The following is a 15,310-nucleotide window of genomic DNA, read 5'->3' as shown; positions in this document are numbered from 1 at the left end:
TGTTGTAGGAAAGAATGAATGCAACAAAGGGCACTGCCACAATGACAAGATTTCCATCATGCTGCAAATGTCAGAAACAGATGCAGGCAGACAAGTCAGTATCCAGACCAGGATAGTTCTTTATTATCCCCAGAGGGGAGTTGTTGCCAGCGCTTTTCCTTTGTTTTCCCGGCTCCTATGCTCCGGCTGGACTCCTGCATGATGACTATTTATTTCTAAGCAAATAGAGAATGACGCGACCTGTCTGTCTTCCTCCGTGACGTTTCTTTGTGCACAGTAGGAGGGATGTGCTGTTCTTCATCGACTCAGACAGATGGTGGGTCCCTCTATCGGTGGAAATCAGAACTGCAGAGAGAGAGAGAGAGAGAGAGAGGAAAATGGGTGGACGGAAAGTCCCCGTGTGGAAATTCCCTCGCTTGTGCTTTTTGTTTTTTTAAAGAAACTATCTCTTGTGGACGTGTGCGTACTCTTTTGAAATCTTTCGCAGACAGGCTCCTAAAGAGATCTGGTGCTGGAGGAAAGAGAAGGTTGAATGGCGCCGAGGACTGCTGCGGTGAAGCTAAGTGAAGTGGCTCAGAGAGGACTAGCCTGAGCATCCGGGAGGGCTTTGTTTTTACCCCGACACATTACACAGGTAAGCCGCCCTCCTGACGCCCTGTGCGGACAACATTTCTCACCCGGGGAGGCGAAAGGCCACATTCGGGCCTCGAGGAGCGTGCGGTCGTGTTTCTGGGGACATGGAGGAAGCTTGGAGCCTGCTCACGACAGTGGCTTTGACAGCCATTGTTTACAAAGACGTCACCCCGAAGCGGATAACGGAGCGTTTAAAGCAAAATGTCGCGTCGGCGGCGCGACGCTGTAGCGGCAGCGGCTGCTAATGACGCGATTCAAGGCTACATTGTTTGATAGGTAGTTGTCATCGGAATTACGTAAGCCTTTAACGTAAGCAAAGTCTCCTGTTATTGTGTTAGCGTGTGTGTGAGTGCGTGCGCGTGTGTATGCGCGTGTGTAGCCAGCCAGCCTAGACCGCAGCATCCACCGCTGTGCAGCTGTTTGTCAGTCCAAAGTCTGCAAGTGGTGCCGTCACACCAAACAGCCGGGAACGATCGGTGTGAAGGTGCTCGCACACCCGGGTGTCTGCTGGCCACTGCCGCCTGTCAGGAACTAGCCGCTTAGCATGGCCTAGCCGGCTGTTGCACCTGCTGCAGCAATAAAATGACTAAAAAGCCGCAAACTCTGTCCGCTTCCACGGGTAGGCAGCTTAAAGTTGGCTGAAGTTAAAATAGCGAAAAGTCCAGGACTTTACATGCCGACCAACGATTTTTTTTAAACGTCCTGATAACTTGGAAATGTGGCAAGTTTTAATGGAAAGTTTCCATCAAATTTCCAATCTAGTCTTTTGCAATCCTTTAACCGGAAAATAGAAGCTGTATTGTCTCTCTGCTTTGGTTAGTCAGAATCCCTGATAAAAAAAAAAAAAAAAAAGCGCCCCAGTCTTCACCGTGGTGACCTGTGCTTTGGGTAATTTCCCACTGAAACTGTAAACCAGTCCAGTCAAGTCCTAGATGATGATGGCGGAGGCTGTCTAAGTTTCCTACCAGTTTATGCAATTATTGTCAACCTTATTACGTAATTACATGCAATAACATATGACCCCATTTCTCCCCACAGTCTCCACATTGTTCCATCACCAACAGTTGGTGCTTCCTCCTCCTCCTTCTCCTCCTCCTCATTCCTCTTCCTGCCCTCCTTCCAAACACCTGGCCACCCATCCGCCATGTCGCAGGGTCAGAACTTCCTGCCCAAATTCCTGTTTGTCTCCAACCTTCTGAAGGCCGTGAAGATCCGGCAACGTGTGCCCAACGATGTGGTGAAGCCGGCCAACGGCAGCGGCCTGATACACCACCTGCGGGGGATGCACCGGTACACGCTGGAGATGATCGCCATGAACCACTTCCCGCAGGCCTTCCGGGAGGTGGTGCAGGCGGCTATCCTGGACAGAGCCATGCAGGCCACGTTGGAGCAGGAGAAGAAGCTAAACTGGTGCCGGGAGGTGAAGAAAATGGTGCCTCTGCGTACAAATGGTGAGACTGTGCTGGTATTTTCAGGTTTGGAATGATTTAAAAGAGGTTCTGATGTGCTCCTGCAGGCACGACTTCTTTTTTTTTTTAGCTGTGTCAAAGTGCACCTTAGTTCTAAACCAGTGCAAATCTGCACTGTCTCCATTGTTTTTAAACCGAATATTATCAAATGTAGGCGAGCCTTGCAGAAGCGATGAGAACCACTTCTATCTCGATTTCAGGAAGTGACCTTCGTGGGACATGGCCGGGGAACTATTCTGCTGTAGTTTCATTTTCGCAATCAGCCGCGGCGTGCCGTTACTGCCTGAGTTATTTGACATGTAGATTCTGAGATGTCATTACTCACAGGTGGGATTACTGTAAGGCCCAATGGCTTTGCTGTTCAGTCCGTTACAATGTCAGCTTTCCTGTTATGAGAAGATTGTAAGATGAGACCTGCTACCTCTTACGGGAATTTCTCTGCTGTCATCTTGTCCGTGCTATTTACTCTTGCTGGTGTTTCAGACCCCACTCTTTCCATATTAGGGTTTGTCCCAGTGGTATTGCGTAGGTGTGCCCAGTCACTCAGGATGACTTTAAGTTCACCACCACACCCTGATGAAGCCTGATGAAGCCTGAGGTCCAAAGAAATGCTCCAGAATTAACTGCGAATCTTTATACATAAACAAGTCTTTTAAACCAGTTTTATAACTGAAACATTTGCTTCTTCTTTTTGACCTGGGAAGTTGACGGTTATATGTGTGGAATTGCTTATGAACCTCATCCTAATTTTAGTGTTTACTGGAAGCTTACAGAACTCTGGTTGCGTTCTGTGTGTGTCTTTATTGTTTCATGTCAGTACTGAAACCTGTGGCTGGTTATGTATTTTGTATGACTCCTGCTGGAAGGACATGAGAGGTATTTCCTTTGCTATGAGGGTGACGTCACAGAGACAGAATTTATAGCGTCTACATCCAAAGGACCCAGACGTGACTTTGAGCAGAGGATGGCGACACACACACGTGCACATGCACACTCACACACGCGCGCGCGCGCACGCACACAGTGGGCTAGCCGACTGCTGCTGAGTCACTGGAGCTCAGCAGACAGAGAGACGGAACGTGAGGAAGCAAAAGTCCGTCAGCGAGGGTCCAGTAACATTAAACAAATTGTAGCAATAACATCTTTTATTGATTGACCACTAAACCAGCCAACCCTGACAGAAGCTGTGTATGACATCATCTTCCCTCTGACTGAGGTCACTGACGTTTGGGTTTTTACTGGATGTTCACCCAGTGAAAAAGTCTCGTCTGCCCCTTTAATGTCTGGGGCGAACGAGGGTGGATGATGTAGGACAAAACCTCCGAATTTCAGTGGAAACCACAACATTGGTGCCTAGTGTTGCCTGGACAGGATTAACTTTGATCCCACGCTATGGTGTTTTCAGGAAGTGCCTATATCTAGACAGATGGACTCAGTAGATTGTCTTTCATGCCAGTTCAGGGTCAGCAGGCTGCGCATGTGTGCAGAAGTGGAACTTATTGTTTGTTCCTCCTCTTAGCGAGCGTGTTCTGCCGCTTATGTGTTTGTTCAGACGCACGTGCAACAACTGCCAGCTGCTTTGAAAGTGATTTTCTTTCTCTTCCCAATTACAGTTGAGTCAAAATAATCCCGCATTACATTTTGCAGCTGTTTTAGAAATCCGATCACGTTTGTCCTCCAGCACTAAGCTGGTTTATTTCAGTGAGCGGCCGTAGTTTTAAGATTTTGGATTACGGCACAGGACACATTGCAACAGAAGTTGATGGTTTACCTGCTCAGTAAACATTAGAGGACAGGTGGCAAAGCTAGACTGAATCTACATGGTCCATAAAAGACTCATTGCTTCCAGTGGTGAGCATGATAACATTCTGTCCTTTCCAGGCCACGCCCCTGTGGAAAGTCCAAGACCATCTGAAGAGCATTGATGAGTTAGGATCATAGGAGGGGAATACACACACACACGCACACTCACACACACTCAAAGGAAGAAGTAAGCTCAGGGAAATTCCTGCCTTGAGTGTGGCAACAGTGTGTTTCATCGCCGTCTACACTGACAAATATGTGCTCCTCTTTCACAATAAGAAAAACACCCAGTATTGCCAGAGGAGACTAAATCAAATTCCAAATGATCTTGAGCAGTTATTGAAATTCTTGGAATGACAGGCAATTATCTGCAATTTTCCCCAGCCAGATCTACATTAAAAGTCTCTGATAAGTGCTCCAGTTATCCTGGGGGGTATTTATCTCAGGACAGTTGGCGAGATTCGAGCTGATCCGTGTGCATTCTTTCCAACACGTGAGGATCATGTAATAATCCAGACAGCAGATAGTGTGACAGCGACCCGATGGCCTGGAAATCCCCAGCCTTTATTTTGCTCTTGTTCGCTCTCTACTGAATTTGCAGTGTGAGTGTGGATCCTGTGGTTGTGTAACTTTTGAGCCTGTAGTTTTAATCCCATCTTCTTTTCTTTTTGTGCCTCCAGGAGATGGAAACTGTTTGCTTCATGCCACCTCTCAATACATGCTGGGCGTTCAGGACACGGACCTCGTGCTTCGGAAAACCCTTCACGGTGTTTTGAAAGAGACTGACACCGGCGTCTTCAGAGCCCGCTTCCAGGCCGAGCTGATCCAGTCTCAGGAGTTCACCCAGACCGGACTGCGCTACACTACCATGGTATCCAGATTACACTTGGTCCACTGCAGAAATGTGCCCTACAGCTTTGTCCTGTGTCTTTTGACCGTCAATGTGATTGTTAGCATACTAAATTTTTGTTCATATCCTGATTTATTTTCCCGGTGTGCATATGCGGTTGTCCCAGAACTGGGAAGAGGAGTGGGACAAGATCGTAAAGATGGCCTCTCCAGTTTCCAGCAGCAATGGCCTCCAGTTTGACTCTCTGGAGGACATTCACATCTTCATCCTCTCCAACATTCTTCGCAGACCCATCATTGTCATTGCAGGTATTCTATGCATCAAACACTAAACCCGTGTTGTCTAAATGTGTCTGAGTGGATTTATCTGCTTTGCTAAATGAATTAAATGCAGCAGGAATGAGTAGAAATTGCAACATTTGAGTGTTTGAATTGGAGAATTTAAACTCATTAATCGTGATTAAATTATATTCCTCCTTAAGATAAGTTTTCTTATTTAAATTCGGAAATTTCTTTTTGACCGTCCTTCAGACCAGGTTGTCAGGAGTATGAAATCTGGCTCCTCCATCTCTCCTCTGAATGTGGGCGGGATTTATCTGCCACTCCACTGGCCGCCCACAGAATGCTACAAATACCCGATAGTGCTCGGCTATGACTCCCAGCACTTCGCACCCCTCATCACTGTCAAAGACAGCGGTCCAGGTATGAGTTGTAAAACCCTTTTTCTAGTTTTGATTAGCCACACTATCCTCTATTCTCACCATTCCCAGTTTTCTGAAACATCAACTGTGACAGAAATATAATCCCAAAGTCAAATCTCTGTCACACCTGCCCGTGAAACCAGATTTTATTGGATGTGAGAACTACTGAATTTTATTCCAGAGATACGAGCGGTGCCACTGATCAACCCGGGACGAGGGGGCTTCGAGGAGCTCAAAGTTCACTTCCTCATGGAGAAGGAGCAGCAGCAGAAAGAGAGGCTTCTCAACGACTATCTGATCCTGATTGAAATCCCCGTCATCGGCCTGGGCTACGACACAATACAGATCATCAATGCCGCTCGGTAACAGCAGATTCCTGAGTTTTTCCAAAGGGAAATGTTTTTACCCAGATGCGGACTTGGATTAAGAACTATCTTTTATGTTTTTGTTCCAAGGCTAGATGAGGGAAACCTGCCCGAGGACATGAACCTGATGGAGGACTACCTGCAGCTCGTCAACCACGAGTTCCAGCGCTGGCAGGAGGACAAGGAGCAGGCGTGGGCGGCCCAGCCGCAGCGCCCGCCACCCTTCTCCGTCTCCCAGCTCTCTCTCATCGAGATACGCTGCGCCACGCCCCGTTGCACCTTTTACGTTTCCGTGGATACTCAGCCTCATTGCCACGAATGCTTCGAGAAGCGTCAGGCCACTACAGGCGGAGGAACGCGAGTGGAAGGGGTGGTGCAGACCAGGGGAGGAGGTGTACAAGGTGGGGCTGGTGTGATCGGGGGGTCAGAGACTGAGGTGACTTCACGGGTAGTCCGAAGCAGCAGCCCCACTTCATCCGGAAGAGGGGTGGTGCTGTCCAGTCCACGCTCGGCCCCACCCACCGCTCCCAGCCTTAGCTTATACAGCGAAACACATGCCATGAAGTGCAAGACACCCGGCTGCCTCTTCACCCTTAGCGTGGAACACGATGGACTTTGTGAGCGCTGTTTCAACTCCAGGCAGAATCACGCACCCCCTGGAGCTGGAACAACTGCTACGGGACTCCCGGGTCCCAATGGGGGCCCGATCGCACCCCATCCGGGCCAGGGCTCTGGCTGGACCCAGTGGGGTGGTCGTGAACCAGAAACGGAGCGTTGCAGCATGTGCCGACAGGAGGCGTTTAGAATATTTAATGGTTTGTGTCCCCCCTGCATGCAGAGACAGCAGGCCCCAGAAAGGGGGGAGCCAGAGCAGAACAACCACAGGACTGAGCCATCATCTTCAGCTTGGTCCCAGGCCAGGGACACCGAGCGGCCATGCCTCACCCTAACACCGGGGCACACCTCGGCATGGCAAACACCTTTGGCCCGCCCCTGTAAAAGATCTGGCTGCCAGTTCTTTGGAACACCTGAGAAATTGGGTTTCTGCACTATTTGCTACGTAGACTATCAGACAAACCACCGTAAGTCTGCTGGAACGCTTCGGCCTTATTTACTATATATTGGTGGCTTGAAATCGGTTGGGTTTCTTTACGCCGTCTTCTGACCCAGTGGCATACTGTTCACGCTGGCCTTTGTACGTTCCAGACCTGACTCCTCCCCCTGCACCAATCCAGAACCGCCACGGTTTGGAGGCAGGCTTCCAGAATGCCTCACGATGTCGTGGTCCTGGCTGTGGTGCCATTGGCAAGGCGATGTTGGAGGGCTACTGTGACAAGTGCTATGTCAAAGAGCAAAGTGCGAGGCTTAACCAGGTGGCACATCGCTCGACACACTCCCCTCCTCTGGTCGTGGTAGGTCGTCCTATTCACCTATTTAGCTTCTATTTCCAGAACAAGAGAAAGTTCTCAGTTTTGTTTGGTTTTTCTAGCTATACTTTGCTGCTCAGGCAGTCACCAACGTTCTAACATGTCTCTTTTTTGTCCTCTTTCTGCCTGTTCCTGTGCACTCGAAGCGTGACCGAGCAGTCAAACCCAGATCTTCGCAGCAATCCCAGACGCAGAACCAGACCCAGTGCTGGCGGAGCGGCTGCAGTAACGTGTCCCCAGGTTGCACAGACCTCTGTCCAGAGTGTCACACGCGTGGCCAGGGCAGGGAGGTGGGCAGGCGGGCGCAGGCGCCCAAGGAAAAGTCCAAGCAGCGGTGCCGGACGCAGGGCTGCGACCACTATGCCAACCAAGAGAAACAGGGCTACTGCAACGAGTGCGACCACTTCAAACAGATTTATCGCGGCTGACCACACGCAAGACAACACGGAGGAAACAACGTTAGAGCCGTCACCCAGCTGCGGGCGCCACATGCCAGTCAATGCACCTCTGAGACTAACTGACCAACTAACTTTCTAGTTAGTGACTAACTAGTAACCTTATGGCCTGAATCAAACCCCCCATGTAGAATGTGAAGACGGAGTGTGTGTATGTGGGGGGTTAGGGTGGGGTGTGAGAATGTGTGCGTGCGTGTGTGTGTGTGTGTGTGTGTTCACAGTAGACATGGCCTCCAGAATACCTCTTTGTGCAATTATTATCACCTGATGCGCTCGTGCGCACATTGAGAGGTTTGGCTCCATGTCAGAGCGCTGACGAGCTCTTGTGTACAATATGTATTTAGAGGTACGTGGTGAAACGTGCCGGACAAAATGATTGTATGTCGACATAACAAGAAGCATCTGACATTGCTTTCTAGACCACAGCCAAGGATTTTTACCCGTGTCTGTCTGACTGTCTGTCTTAACCAATCTGCGTATCTGTCTGCCTGTCTGTCCAGCATTCGCTCCGGGAGGTGAGGCGTGTTGGGAAAACCCAGTGAGAGGTTTTGTGGAAGTACAAAGCAGAAGTGAGACAGCCCTTCCAAAGCAAGCAGAGTGCTGGACATGCGATAACCTGCATTCCTTCACTGGTTAATGTAGTTCTCTAAAACACTTATACGTGTTCCTGAAATAGACCAGAACCATCGCATCAACATCCTAAAATGATTAATGATTTGCACCCCCCCCCCCCATCGTTTAGTGACTATTTTTATGCTTTTTGAAATCCTTACTGACAGATATGGGCAGTGCAGGACAGACGGGGCGGGCCCCTGCTGGTTTGGGTGCTACATGTATAGAAACACAAGCCTCTCCATTGTAGCCGACATGCTGGCAGCATCAGCGGACAGAAAGCAGAGAAGACGGTTCTCTTTCTATTCCTCCTGTCCTTCCTCTTATCTCCCTCCTTCTACTCCAAAACAGATCAGTTGCCTTGGACATTTCTTTGCTGTTTACTGACCACTTAAGCACCTAAAAACATAACGCACGTACACATGCACGTAGAAATGCAGTTGCCGGAAGCGGTTTTAGAGCGAACAAACACCAAATGAACTTTGGAGACTGCCAGCAATTGTTAATTTTCCTTTATTAGTTGACATATAGATAGAGTTTCATGTCAAAATTAAAAATTTCCCAGAACCCAAAGATGTACAGTGGCCACATGTGGCACTAAAAAGTAAACAAAAACAGCAAGAAAATGAGCTTTTGATTAGTCGCAGTTCCAATCAAGCGGAAGAAGCGTCCCAACACATGCAGTCCTCACAAGTGCGTGCGTGCAAACACAGTTCTGTGAGGATTTGAGCACCCTGTCCTGGTCAGCTTTGCTCCACCATCCTGGGATGTGCCAGATCTCCACAGAGCGCTCCCTTTGCCTTCTTTGGTTAACCTTGTTTATCTGAATGTCTTTTGTGCTGCTGCCGCTGCTGCTGTGGCAGCGGTGCAGTTTTGGGGCTGATCCTTCTGAGTTTTGCCTTTAAGTAAAATCTTATGGACCAGAGGGGCCTGATCGCTGATCCAGGATCTGCCCTCCCACCTATGATATGCTTTTTGTGAATATGGATCTGGGTCCTTATTGTAGGACCCTCCAAACCAATGCCTCATCTTCAACACACACACACACAATGCACACTGTCTGTGCACCTGGGATACACAAAACTGACATTCCTTTTGTTGTTTTGAAAGTTTTGAAATGTATTTTGATATATTTCGTTTCATTTCTGCCAAAAGAAATACATTGTGCCATCAATCAGCAGTTGCTGTTACCTCCTTAAAAGTGGCCAGCCTGAATCATCAGAACCAGACTGGACCGCCGCAGATGTCGCTGTGAAACCACAAACACGAGCCTCTGAAACCCCAGTAGGTTTGCTTGATGTGAGCAGATGTCCATCTGTGGCTCCAGTTAGAAAAGCCTAGACAGAACAGCTCCTGGTCTGCCTTTTTCATCCTACTGTTTCTAAAGCCGTCAGGCCGCCCCACGTGTTAACAGCCTGTGCGTAGATCTTTGTGTGCTTTAACCACCTCTAGACAAACCTTAATCAATTCAAGGCCAATTAGCAGTTGCCTCACCAGGGCCCTCTTTGAAGTGTCTGGGGGCGCTGAGTTTGACTGGGAGGAGATCACCTAAGTTGCACGACTGGTCTGAGCTGCTGAGGCATTTAGGAATGGTACTCCGACCTGTTAAGGGACATTCCAACAGTAGGAAGAGCAACTGCCGAAGAGCAGAAGGTGTAACAAACATGCAAACTGTGTGGAAGTGTCTCTGTGTGACCTTTTCGACAGTAGAATATTGTACAAAGAAAAAAAAAGCCTGGTTTTCTTTGTTAAGTATTTATTCATATCAAGATATCTGTATTGTGTGATTCAATAATAATTTATATGTCGTCCTGAAATTAACTATTTTTATTAAGAAATCTTAAAACAGTCTAATGTGGTTTTTCTTTCCTGTTTATTTTTTGTTGCCACAAATTCCCACTTCACATAACTGGGTAACCTCATTGCTTTTTTGCAGTTTGTCCTGAGCCTACAGTATATTAGCAAATTAACACCTTCATGAGCGGGAAACTCACAGCCAGGAGGAGTAGATCCTTCAGTGGGAGGGGGAGTTCAGGGTAAGGGGAATGGCAATAACAAAAAGGGGCTGTAATATTTTTACAGCTGAAAACGGATGACATTTAACCAGCATGGGGCTGCAGAGTTCTTTGTAGGATCACAACCCCACAGACCACAGTCACCTCAGTCGGCTGCGGTTTCCTGGAAATACCCCAGCGCCAACAACACTCCCTGATTAAAATGTTCTGATGACCTCATCCAAAAAAGTATTTTTGTCACTACAGGGGAATTAATAAATTATGCAGAGCCAAAAATAACAGTCCCCCAGTCCATTAAAATCTTTAACGACGCTACCAGTGTGGGAGGCGACACAGCGACGTCTGGTGGCAAGAAACAGTACAACGCATCAAAAATGTTTGACCATCATCTGAACACAAAAATAATGTTATTTAGTAGTAACTAAAAGCCAAAAGATGTAAGTATGTATGAGACATCTTGGAAAGCTGAAAAATGAGCTCAAAATTGTTTATAGGCCACACAAACAGAAACTGCAGAAACTTTGTGTTTGAGCTGTTGGTAACTGCAAATTTGGATGCAATTTGCATGAGTGGAGCGGCTAAACTGAGCTGTCTCTAAAAATAAACATCAATATCAGGCATGTTCAGCAGGAAGCTGTTGTGCAGCAGAAAAAGTTGCATCCATGCTCTGACATCTTTAACATGGCAGAAGTGTCCTTCCACGTGCAAACATGTCTTTTGGAAACTTCTCTGAGATTGTGAGCGTTGCTGTGAGATTAAAACTATCCTCTTCTTACTGGCATACTTTTTTATTTTCACAACTCGTCTACTGGACAGTGGCACGTCAAGTCTTAACATCCGCCTCGAATAATGGATTTCAGTGTTTTGGACTCTGTGTTCATATACATACCATCATTACAAGAACTATAAAGCCAAAGAACTATATGGATAATTTCACAAACAAATAGCAAAAGAGTAACTGCCACGCCAAAAGATGCCGTCTGATATAAAGTTTAATGCAGTAAAATAAATAAATAAATTGTTTTTCCAGTTCACCAGTATGACCACTAGATGTCAGACGCGAGTTCCCGTGAGTGGGAGCAATGGCTTTTTTGAGGAAAAGACACATTTAAACATATGACTAAAGGTAAACGCTGTAGGAATGTATCATAGTCTACTTTTAAATGAAAAGAAATATACTTTTTTTGATTGTGAGTTTGACAATGACTGAATCACAGTGATTTCATTTTATTCATCTACTCTGTGACATTATCTGTAGCTACAAGAGGTTTCAGTCACATCTAGGAGTTCTATGTTCTGAGCCCCTCCACCTTGTCCAACATCCAGGGATCAAAAAGATTAGGCATGTGATTATGCAGTGATCAAAGTGATCACAGTGCAGTGAGATTTGATCCAATGCAACCCTATATTTCAACTACGTGACATGATTTTGCAACCACACAACAGGTTATCTTTAAAAAAGATCCCCACAAATCTGAATTCAACCACGAGTTTGCCCTTTGACCTCCCAAAAATGTCCCCACTTTGCTAGTAGAATGAGTATTTTCACTATTTTGGTAATTGATATGCAGCAAGTAGCGCACACATGATCAGGCATGAATGAGGGCTGATGGGCCACAGCCAGGGGGCACACTTACACAATTTCTGTGCTTATTTAATTATTCTGTACTGATTTCAGCACCATTTGTTTATTGTTTTGCTATGATCTTCACTCCGACTATTTTGACGGTTTAAGTGGCGCATTGATGTTGCTGTTTTAGGTTTAGTAAAAAATAGTTGACATTTTTAACATGGCAGAAACATCCTTCCACACGCAATATAATATGTTGTAGCGGCTCCCAAAGCTTTTCTCCTGATCGGAATTAAACCAAGCTAGAACTAATGTTTGATGATGTTTTATCTTCAAACACCATGAAAACCTGAAATGAAATATCACAATTTAACAGCATTATATCTTCCCTACAAATGAGTATTTTGGCCAATATCTCTTTCTTGTCACAGTTGGCAAACTTAAATTACACATATGAAGCAAGAATAATGTGCACAAAAAATGTACCACTCATACTGTGTGGGCCTTCTGACTGAATTATTAGGAGCTGCTTTTCCACTCACACATCTTCGCCCTGAGCACCGCAGCTATGAAAGACACCTTTTCCCAGCATTAATTCCATGACTACATCTGTCTATTCAATGCTGCCAACTGATATGACCAGTAGGAGGGTCATTATTACCCCAACTTAAAATACACCTGAAGAACTTACAATTTACATTTTTAACTCATTATATCTGAAATAACATTAAAAAAATGTATGGAACAAGAAATTGGCACATTTTTTAGTGACAGAAACTTCTCTGAGCTTGTCAGCGTTGCTGTAGGATTAAAACTATCCTCTTCATACTAACATGAATTTTTAGTATGGACTTTGATCACAACTCATCTGCTGGACAGTGGCAGAGGGAACACGTCAAGACTCAGCGTTTTGGACTCTGTGTTCATATACAGAACTCCATTACAAGCACTAAATAGCCAAATCCAAAAAACTACATGGATACTAACAGATAATTTCACAAACAAAAATCAAGAGAATTTAACGCAGGCATTGATAAATTGTTTTACAGTTCATCGATTTGACCACTAGGGGTCAGACGTAAGTTCCCGTGAACGGGACCAATGACTTATTTGAGGAATACACATTTACAATGACTAAAGGTAAACGCTGCAGTAATCATCATAGTCTAATTTAAAATGAAAATAAATATTCTGTTTGTTGGAGTTGTGAGAGTTTCAGCACAATGCCATCAATTTTAAATAAGTCAAAATAATTTGGTATCACCTCAGCCTTATATTGACTGAAGAAAGTGTGTGATGTGTTTTTATGACTTCAGCTGAATGAGTATTACAGCTAACAGGTGCTGAGCAGAGCCCCCCACACGGTAAAAGGAACTGGTTTTACTCTCTTACTATGTATCTTTGAAATATGTATTTGTGCTATGAAATAACGATGGTGCACTTCTGCACACATCAAACTGCAAATGTTTATTCCTTAGAGTATTGATATACATCCATCTTAAGTTCAATCAGTTCATGTTCTAAAGAAACAGAGATGATTGGAAACCTAATAAGAAAATATGGAAAGGAAAGAATAAAAATTAGACATCTTGTCAAATAAGTTGGAAAGACATTGTGGTTACAACACATCAGCCCACCTATTACTATAGATTACTATAGATGACAGAGAGATGGAAAGAGCCAAACAAGTACGTTTCCATCAGCGCAATGATTACTATAGGTGCTTTACATTAATTTGGCCACTGCAGCCTAGCTGATGGTTGGTTAGTTTGAGCACACCATATCTGACAATGCTCTTTAGTAACCAAATAATTTTCCTCTTCTACTTAACCTTTGCTTCATATTGTAATCACTGTTACTCAGTTTGTACATAAGAAGGCTTGTTTTGGAAGATTTGCTCACCTCCTCTTCCCACTGTCTTTCCATCTCTGTGGGACAGGAAGTGGAAAGACTGGGCTCAGAGCTGGTTGGCTGCAGGCAGCAGCTGGAGGCGGTCCAAAAGGACGTGAGCCAATGGCAGGCCAAAGCCATGAGCCTGGCAGAACAGCTGGCAAGTGCCCAGCACCAACTGCACCTCACCAGGTAGTAGCTAATCCTATTATACATGCCACCACAGTCCCCCACACACACAAACACACTCTCACATACATACACACATTGCTCCCCTCTGCCCAGCTTCTGCCCAGCTCAGTCCAGTCCAGTTCAGACCAGTACACCAACTGTACCACACCAGGTAACAGCTAATCCTATTACACAAACCACACACATAAACACACATGCACGCTGCTGTGGTCCTGGTACCAACTGGACCTCACCGGGTCACCTTTAATCCTGTTATGCATGCCACAACATAATGCAGCTCACAGCCTCATGCATACATATATAGAAACACACGGCCCAGCCACAGTTCCAGCACAGCCAAAATAGTGCCCAAGACACACACACACACACACACACACACACACACACACACACACACACACACACACACACACACACACACACACTCAGTCATTTGACAGCTTGGCCATGGGGCCACCTACCATGGCCTGGCCCTGAACCCCTCCTCACGCTGACTTGTCTTTAATCACTCTCTTTCTCTCTCTGATTTTTTCTGCATTTTTATTTCCGTTTTTTAATTTGTCGTTCCTTCTGGTAATTTTTTCCCCAGCATCTCTACATGAAATCATGTCATCATTTTATCCCCTATTTCATTTCCTTCCCCTCTGTATATCCTTTTCTTCCCTTACTGGTATTCCTTCGCATTTTCTTCTCCGATCGCTGCTGGTTCCCACCACGCCTGCCCCGGCTGCAGCCGTGCCAGCTGCCCGAGGCACTCTCTCACCCCTGCTGCCCACAGTCGCGGTGTCTGGGATGGGCACAGATGTGGCGGCGGCAGCCTGCGGTGGCAAAGCTGCAAGAGGCAAATTTGTTTAATATATGTGTATTTGTGTTAACTACAGCTGCTGGTTTATCACTTGTTTAAACATGTGAATATGAAGCGGTGAGTGGATGATGTAATGTATAAATATATAGAACTGCATACATATTAATATGAACAATTACTTTGACCTGTACGCGTGAAGCCACTGGCCAGAACCATTTTACTGCTGGGTGTGTAAGCATGATGGATTTCATAGTTTTATCAGTGCAGCCACGCATGGTAGTTGTTTGACAGCTGTTGACTTGGCTGGACACATAGCTCTTCAAATTAAGATTTAAGCCATTAGTAGTAAAATTCACTTCTGATGCTGATTTAATGATATCTCTTCCCCTCACTAGTCCAAGAAAGGAAAACTCCCATCCAGAATAAGTAAGATAGATTCAGTCACATTTATTAATTATTAAAAATGAATAAACAATGTGCTCATGTCAAGATGAAATATTCACAACTCAATGTCTGCTTTTACT

General features: G+C 45.8%; 1 protein-coding gene across 2 annotated transcripts; it reads left to right on the top strand.

Annotated features, from left to right (window-relative positions):
- Positions 1 to 323: 323 nt before the first annotated feature.
- tnfaip3 (tumor necrosis factor, alpha-induced protein 3) lies at positions 324 to 10,548 on the top strand. Of its 2 annotated transcripts, none has more exons than XM_029835128.1 (9): positions 324 to 634; positions 1,672 to 2,084; positions 4,586 to 4,776; positions 4,886 to 5,063; positions 5,286 to 5,456; positions 5,637 to 5,817; positions 5,911 to 6,902; positions 7,027 to 7,232; positions 7,394 to 10,548. In XM_029835128.1, the coding sequence occupies exons 2-9, from the start codon at positions 1,778 to 1,780 to the stop codon at positions 7,673 to 7,675; spliced, it is 2,508 nt and encodes an 835-aa protein (XP_029690988.1). In that variant the 5' UTR covers positions 324 to 634; positions 1,672 to 1,777; the 3' UTR covers positions 7,676 to 10,548. The 2 variants fall into 2 exon arrangements, with proteins under 2 accessions (XP_029690988.1, XP_011601444.1); XM_011603142.2 differs by having other exon boundaries at positions 326 to 634; positions 4,922 to 5,063; positions 7,394 to 7,848.
- Positions 10,549 to 15,310: the final 4,762 nt, after the last annotated feature.

This window comes from Takifugu rubripes, chromosome 4 (assembly GCF_901000725.2).
Source record: "Takifugu rubripes chromosome 4, fTakRub1.2, whole genome shotgun sequence".
Lineage (NCBI taxonomy): Eukaryota > Metazoa > Chordata > Actinopteri > Tetraodontiformes > Tetraodontidae > Takifugu > Takifugu rubripes.
The sequence above is the reverse complement of the archived record's forward strand: the minus strand, read 5'-3'. Positions and strand labels throughout refer to the sequence as shown.

Coding starts and splice junctions, on each gene's coding strand:
- tnfaip3 (XM_029835128.1), top strand. CDS start 1,778: ATGTCGCAGGGTCAGAACTTCCTGCCCAAATTCCTGTTTGTCTCCAAC. Junction 2,085..4,585: donor GGTGCCTCTGCGTACAAATG/GTGAGACTGTGC, acceptor TTGTGCCTCCAG/GAGATGGAAACTGTTTGCTT. Junction 7,233..7,393: donor ACTCCCCTCCTCTGGTCGTG/GTAGGTCGTCCT, acceptor GTGCACTCGAAG/CGTGACCGAGCAGTCAAACC.